Below are 8,443 nucleotides of genomic sequence, written 5' to 3'. Positions count from 1 at the left end.
AAAACGTAGATCGTACAGAATCTCGGCTGTTATACTGTGAGCGTTGTGCCGATCGAAGCGTAGTACTGTATTGCAAATTACGTATGTATGAATATTATTATAACTCATTTATATTTATCTTATTATTTTATCTTTTTATATCTATCATTATCATAACTTTCAACCAAACAGGCAAACGCGCACTTCTCTCTCTCCCTCTCTCTCTCGCATATGTATATGTATACTATATGTTAGATATTTTATGTTATATATATTATATATTATATATTGTATATTATTTATCATATGTTATATGTTACATATTATATATTATATACTCATGCATGCGTGTATGTATATTGGGTATACCTTGTATACACTAGGGCAACCAGGTAGGCGAGAAAGCACATGAAGGCTGTGAGAATGTTTATAAGGAAGAATGATGAAAATGAGATAACAATGCATTTCTATAGCCTGGACACCAGGCTAGACCCCTTGGGTGCAAAGTACAATAATTTGATTGTACTTGAACTGGCAATCAGTTAACGCCGTATAGCAGAGGTGCTCATAGTATTGTGCTCTAAGGTTCACGCTGAGTGCTGTTTGAATAATTGGTTTGCTGAGGTCCATATAAGTACTGGTAGATTTTCTTCAAACTAAACTGACCCTAACTAAATAGTTTGAGTCACGTTGCATTTCTAGTCTACATGTCTCATTGTCTTGTTCGTGTTCGACAGAAAAAAGCATGCAATAACATTCTAGGAGGCATCGGGTAAAATTGCTTTTACTTGCAGAAAAAGAAACATCACAAATCTTTAAAATAAAATCATTCTTTGGTTGCAATTAAAGAAATTACACCTTTAGTCCTTGCAACATGTGATTTTATTCTTGCTATGTTTCATAAAAGTCATGAGAGGATCCCAGGATATTGATATCCTAATGCAGCACGAAAATTATTGAAGATAAGGAGAATAAACCTCCAAACATTATGGTCAAAAGTTTCGAACCGTGTAGGTTCATGTAGTTTTGAAGAATCAGTCTTCAGGGAATTGCCCTGGATGTCTGTTTAATAGGCTCTCAAGCATTTTGATACAACAATCTTCAAAGCAAACAAAACCCCTTGTGTATCAAATATTATTCCTTTCTTGGAATAGAATATTAGAAAATTGTTAGAAGTGCAGTAAAAATGTATATTTGAAAATTGCATTTTTATTTTGCATGCCACAAGCAGGTAATGACTATATTTTTTGCTAATTGGGCTCTATGCTGCATGGCCTCTTGGTTGTAGACTGGTTGTATTTTGAATCGCATTGAGCTTGTTGTTCCACCCTTGCATGCATTATCTGAATACGTCCACTGTCTTGCCATTCTAGAATTGACATAACTTTAATACACAAATGTTTTCCGTCACTTACACACTAGTGGCACTTACTAATATTCCCTTTAAACATGTCAATATCTTTTGTAAATGCAAACAGTAATGTACTTCGTTCTTTGCCATAACTGTAAGTTTGCTGTCGCGACAAAGCGATACCATGTCATAGGTTACCTCAACACCGATACTCGAAAATCCACATGTGTATGACTCATAATGGCAGCTGTATTCCATGCAGCGAATCGAATACTAGGGTTGACATTATTTTTGATGGGATTACAAAATGTTCCCCGCGTTAAATTTCTAAGGGTAACCATTAACAAACTCTCTTGGAAAATCTTATGTTGGCAACAGAAAGGTTCTCTAACAATATCTTTTGATACATTGGTGTTAAAAACGTAAGCAGGTAAGTGCAGAAGCGGAGAAATCAAAAGCAAAGCATAAAATGATGTACGTGCCTCACGCGCACCAAGTTTAAGTGTAACACTTTTTAGGTTTACCTCTCTTTCACCTTAAAGGCAGGCTTTCAGTGTTTGCTCTAGTCGATGAAATTGACATATTTTCATATCAGAAAGGTGTTGTACGTTATAGAATATATAGAATATATGTATTTTCCTTATGATTTATAATGATGCCTATGTTTCCTTTCCTTTTCTTTCTTTTTCTCGCTTTCACACTCTCACTCTGTCACACTATCTGTCGTTGAAGTCAGTTGAATTTACATATAGTTTCATTATTCAGAGCACATGTTTCACAGTCCCATATTTTTCTCTTTTTTTTTGTTTTGCATTATTATTATCATTATGTTGTTGTTGTTTTTGCTGTGATTGTTTCCTGCGGCCTATCACTCAATCATATTGGTATCTATCATTTTGTTTAAGTCTAGTAGGGGATGAAAACATTCCTGTTTTAGCAGTATAAATAGCTTCGGACTGTAGAAAGATGTTGTGTGTCTTCATTCTGTGGTATTGAGGGAAAGACAAATGTTAGCCGTTATTTTGCTCATACGTCGAATCCCCTTTTGAAGATGATGGGTGCATTCGTGTGTGTGTGTGTGTGTGTGTGTGTGTGTGTGTGTGTTTGTGTGTGTGTATACGTTTAGGGAGGTTCTTGGGAGAGAAACGATTGTTTGCTCTTTCTTATTATCTCGACAATTATACAGTTGGCAATTAGACACACGCATTCCATATAATCAATTATACAAGTGAGGTGGGGAAGGATTAGGGTACACCAGGCGAGGACGGACAATGGTTGATCTCGTTTAATGTCAGCACAGGTTACTGAGGTCACAAAGATAATATTCGTTGTTCTTGCTTTTTACTGTACCTTGGAAAAATGCGATGAAACCTTAAATACAAAGAGAGAAAAAAAGCAACCTATGCTTGTGTATGTTTGCATGGTTATAGGCCTACGTTTATCAAGGTAATCATCTCTTCCAGATAAACACCACGCTTTTGATTCTGGCTTTATGAAACATGATGACTAATGGTGTTTCGGTTCGTGGCACTGAACAGAAAGATGTACATTCACATTTCCATTAGCACTCTTTTATCCAAATTTACATTTATCATTGCATGATGGTACTAAATAAAACAATAGGGAGACGTACATTTGCATTATCATTCTGATCTTAATTAACAGTATTTACACTGAAGTACGTTCTAAAGACAATATTCTAGAAGTAAACAAAACTTGCTATCAAAAGAATGAAAAAAAAAACAGCAGCGCAATTATTTCAAGATCGTATCGAATAAGGACATAATGATTATATGTGTTCAATGTTAACTGTAGTTCTTTTTCTTGTCAAACAGCTCTTTAAAATGATCATCATGAATAATTATGTAAATGAGTGCACTCAATGACAGCGTAAGCTCAAGCTTACGCTGTCATTATCTCACTATTCAGCGTAAAAAGAGAAGGTAGTGTCCTTTAAAAGGCTTACTGAAATGGTCTACTTCACTATATGTATAATCTACATAAATCCCTCTATAATAAAATGACGTTCAGAACTTCTGTCTATTCAACCGTTTAGCCTGTTATACGCTTTAGATATCTTCATTATCTTTCATAGCAGTAGCAACAACATACGAGAAAGATAGGCGGAGAAGATGAGAGTATAAAGCATAAACTTTGTACAGCTGTAGCAAAAAAAAAAAAAGTGAATTGCTTGTGGCTATACGGTACATTAATCTAAAAAGTTATACAAGATTTTAAGGATATTGTACAAGCTGGAAGATTCATGAAGAATCTTCTGGTAGCCATAGGAAAGTGATGATCACTCCCCTATGGTAGCTTTTCGTGATTTGGTTACATTTTATGGGAGATTATAGGCATTGCATCCTCTGTGTATTATGCGATGTCAACAAGGTGTTATGTTCTCCGTGTATTATGTTCGATAGAGCAATGATGTACATGCAAGGTTTAAGATCTGAGGGTACTTCCAGCCTCATATCTTGCTCCGATCTTCAATCATTAACATGCAAACTTATATCTTACGTTAAATGTTTGCAGAGATAAGACAAGGTGATAACGGCTGTGAGCTGTTATGGGGTACCAATATTCTTCATTATTCTGGAGAACACAACAATACTGTCGAACAAGCCCTAACAATGTTAACTGCATGCAATGGAGTAATGATTATAACGTACAATCATCAACAGTGGAAATTCAAAATTATATGCAAAAAACAACAACATGTTTTCATGACTGATATTAATATTAGCCATTTTCGCATCTGCTCGGAGCAAACAAACGTAATGGTTTTTCTCGGTTTTTGCTCGAAAATACAGAATCCGAACTTTACTACGATCTTCCTGAGTATGTATCGTGTAGATTCCGATATCTTTTTTGAAGAAGTATTGGTTTTCCCAAAGAATCGGCAACTTATTGTTATAATGGATTGAAGAAAAAACGAAAGCAGTTATTTTAAGTGATATGTGTACATTTGCTCATCGGAAATTGCGTATAACATGAGACAGCAGCATTCAAGTCAAGGTCACACTGAAACGTTATTACATCAGTAAGCCAAACCACTTTGCTAAATAGAACGTCTGTCAAATTTCTTGAACGCACGTCCAGCAAACAAACAGATACAGACGACTTTATCATCATTTCAGTAATGTAACACCATCAAGTGGGTGTTATTGCATCCGAGACTAACCTACAGGAGAGTTATCGTACAATGGATATCTGAGTCAAGAAGTTGGGTATCTATTAGCTGAGATAGAAAAAGAAGAAAGAACGAATGTCCCGAACAAACTATTTTAAGGGGTTATTCTAAGCTTATGCATTTCCTCGTAGTACGGCATTTCTTTCTCGGCAACCTCCCTGATATCCTTTGTTACCCCGTCAAGAGAAGCGGAAGTAGATGAAGCTTTAAAACAAGTACTCTTAAAGGCGTTGGCAAACCACATGTTATAGCGCGGAGCGTCGAGGACGTTTGAACAGACACTTTGCCACTTACGGACCACATCGGATGAGGCGTCCCAAGTTACGTAATCGTCGGAGTACGGGATACCCAGTGCGCGGAAGAGCAATGGAAGTATGGTTGCCGGATCCTCCATGAGTTCATCGATGTCGACAATGACCGGGTTGCTATCAACGTTTTCTCGAACGTAGCACCATAATTCGTGGATTGCTTTGAAAAAGTAGGGCGTTCCTTCTTTTGGTGGAGGAGCATAATCTATAATGTGGAAAGTTTCTGGATCCGGTTTCGAGAAACCTGGTGGTAGATCCTTGGGATCCGCTCCTTCTATTGCTTCCAGCATTGTCTTCCGAAAGGATTTGTACGCCTTCACAGGATGTCGTATGAGGAAGAAATGTCGAAAACCACTGGATGGATCAGGTAGGTACTGGTATCGGCTTGGTGGCATGCCGCTGGCCATGTCTTTGACGAAGACGAATTTTGTGGTAGAAGGAATCGAGTCGAATTTTTGCTTCAGTTTAATAGGTCTGCGGGTATAAGGACAGAACTATGTTAATGTTAGTTATTAATGAATCTTCAAGCTCCGTTATACTCTTATGCACGCCGAAAAGAACTGATTAAAATTAGTGCTCTTCAAATTGTGGTGACGCAGAAAGTTTTAGAACATGAATCACCTGGTCGCGACATTCTGGTAGATCTAACAAAAGCACCACAGTATTAGCCATGTACTTTAAGGTCAATTAAGATTTACATCAACATTTCAATTTCACTTTGCATAGCCCCTTCGGTTTTTGCGAGCGTTTAAATCGTTCAAGGAGAAACACGTTGTGATCCAAGGCATTTCTGTCAGCATTCCTATAATAAAAGTCGAAATGTTTGTTTATGTTTATACTGAACAATTTTGTCGCAAATACTTTGATGAAGTCATGGTACGTTTGAAAAACACTATAACACTTACGACAGTAGGTCGAGTTTGAAGCTCTGCGTGTCACATCCCAAATTCAATTTCTTTACTGCGTCTAAGTAAACCTCCTCGTTACCGTCAATATCAATAGGAAGCTGCTCGAAGTCGGTGTAATATAGTTCTCGAAAGTCTTTGGCGATTTTTGAAACGACATACGGCTCGAGCCAGACTTCGGCGCCGTCAACGAAGCTCATGCATTTTGTCATTGCTGTCGACACCGAGCGGGGAACGCACCACATGATGACTCGTGCGTTTCCGTCGCTTGTAAATTTTGCGTCAGTGGTCATTTCCGTCTTCCTACAAAGGGCGAACAGCACGTTGCATTGTTTCAAAGAGAATAATATTCTACATGAGATAAAAGAAGTTTCTACATTCACGCAGCAATTACATATCTTATGTATATCCCCTACCATCGTCAACATTTAAATAGACTTTTCATTATCTTCCTTTGAACCAAAAAGAAAGAAAATAGATCTTTTCATTACGATAGGAAAAAAATAAACAGATTGAGGATTTCAGTTTGAGCAGTTGGTCTTTCAAGACATTAGCAAGCTTTGAAAGATGATTTCTTTCTCTACATAAAATAACTTTTATTTTTCAAACTGACTTGTGGATACGTAGTTCTAGCTTTTCACTTTTGCTTGATCTCATAACATGCATCATAAGCTTACCAGACTGTACACGCCGTGTTCCGTTAAAACTGTTCTCTCTTTCCCTTCGAGACGTTTTGGCATCAATCGTCCTCTGACGAACGGTCAAATACGGCAATGCGTTTCGCGTTGAGAATGTAAGTGTATGTTCGATATCTTGCCGTAGTATTTTCAATCGTTCAGACACACACCGATCTTTTGTGAACTTTCTGAAGTGGTTCGGTCTCAAAGTGGCGTGATAGATAAATCAACGTGATTAGTGCAAACATTTTATATTGTGTACCTGACCTTTGTAGAGCATTATGACATGAATGCATAAACTTCAAGGTTATAAGACCTTTTACGTCAGTCCTCTTCAATGAAAATGGCAGTGTGTGAAAGTGTTTATTACATCTGTTTAACAACATTGCTGATACAAGTTATTGGCACAAATTAAAGTATGATGACCTCAGAAAAATTGTCTTTCTGTAACTTTTGCTGTATCTGGAATGGTTACAGTTCGCTATTCGGAAGATTCATTTTTAGAAGGTTCGGTAATCTCAATATGACATACGGTTAGTTATTCATTTCATTTTATTTTCATTCAATTTTATTTCATTTTCGAAGGTTCGTTAATGTAAAAATGAAATAAGGTTTATGATTACAAAGGTGAGTTAATCCAAAAAAGAAATAAGGTTCGTACAATAATGGTAATTCCGAAGGTTCGTTACTTACTACCTTATTTCATTTTCGGAATAACGCACCTTCGGAATAACGACCTTATTTCATTTTTAGATCAACGAACCTTCGGAATAACCAGCATCACCGATGTAAAATATTATATATCATTCCTTAAGGCCACATCACACCTTTCCGGGTAAGCCTTGCGTGCGACTTGCGAAGAACATTTTTTACTGCAAGGAGGTCCCCGCAGATGACCCGTACATGACAGTTACTAGCACGTATCTCACCCGTAGTTACGCGGAGTTACCCACGCAAGTCCCATTCACCCGCAGTCAAGTTTAGGACCTGTCACACCTTTAAATCGGACTTGCGTGCGTACCTCCGAGCAACAATGGGTGAGATTACGCGCTAGGTACATTCAGGTGCGGACTAACTGCTGGGAGGTCCGGGTAGCAAAAATCTTTCCCCGCAAGGCTTCCCAAGACACGGTGTGACAAGGCCTTGAGCATGCTCAAAACTCGTTCCGGGCGAGTCGCGGTGGTTTGTCCGCAGATGAACACGCAGTAGGAGGCCCTTAGCGGCAGTACTTCGCAGTCATTCGTTTATCTAAAAATGGATCGGTTTCAAAGCTCTCACGCAGGTCACACGTATTACACGCAAGTAGCAGGTAAATATCACGCATCTTAGCAGTAAGACGCAAGTACGGAACTCGCCAACATCCTTGTACGCCCGCAGAAAATTCTCCTGCGTACTGCAAAATCCCTACTCGCAACAAGCCCCCGTAGCTAACCCGGCAATGAGTGACAGGGCCGTTAGCAATATTGACCTACCACACAGTGCATTTGGGTTGGGGGCTAGCAGCTGCATAAGGATGTACATGTATTGCAGTAGCAAGTCAGTAGCAATGCAGGGTCGGCCTTCCCCATTGCGTTCGGTTGGTTGTGTATATAATATTTTTAATCGAATGACCATGTACACGCATTCGAGATCGCTCCTACGCAAGTGATCCAAAGGTACATTCCTTTGGCAGTGGGTGTTGACACTGATATCATCGCGACTGACACCAGTGTCATGGCTGCAGGCTCCCACGAATCAACTCCTGGATGATAACGCAACGCCGCGCAGTGTTGCCCAGATGGACCGGTAGTAATGACGAAAATGGCGTCAACAGGATGAAGTGCCCGGTACAATCATCAGATGCTAACCGGATGGAGAATCTGCGGGATGACTTCAAGTGAGCTCTCACCAACCACCGACCATCCACCAGGGAGGTTTTCACCCCGCTCTATCTGCAGGACCGAAAGTAGCATCACCCAAGAAACACCGCGTGTGTTGCGACACGGATTGTCGCCCCTACACGGATTGTCGCCTCCTGCTGGGGGCGACAA

At 39.1% G+C, this 8,443-nt stretch overlaps 1 protein-coding gene across 1 annotated transcript; it reads right to left on the bottom strand.

Annotated features, from left to right (window-relative positions):
* Window positions 1-4,427: 4,427 nt before the first annotated feature.
* Window positions 4,428-6,678, bottom strand: LOC139722293 (uncharacterized). The gene is made up of 3 exons (XM_071633602.1): window positions 6,414-6,678; window positions 5,737-6,039; window positions 4,428-5,305 (listed from the first exon to the last, which is right to left on the bottom strand). Exons 2-3 carry the CDS (start codon window positions 6,027-6,029, stop codon window positions 4,618-4,620), a joined length of 981 nt encoding a protein of 326 aa, XP_071489703.1. The 5' UTR covers window positions 6,030-6,039; window positions 6,414-6,678; the 3' UTR covers window positions 4,428-4,617.
* Window positions 6,679-8,443: the final 1,765 nt, after the last annotated feature.

The sequence above is a fragment of the Diadema antillarum genome, unplaced genomic scaffold (genome assembly GCF_040938485.1).
Source record: "Diadema antillarum isolate AM-2024a unplaced genomic scaffold, OU_Dant_1.0 scf00000163, whole genome shotgun sequence".
Taxonomy (NCBI): domain Eukaryota; kingdom Metazoa; phylum Echinodermata; class Echinoidea; order Diadematoida; family Diadematidae; genus Diadema; species Diadema antillarum.
This window is presented reverse-complemented; position numbering and strand designations above follow the sequence as displayed.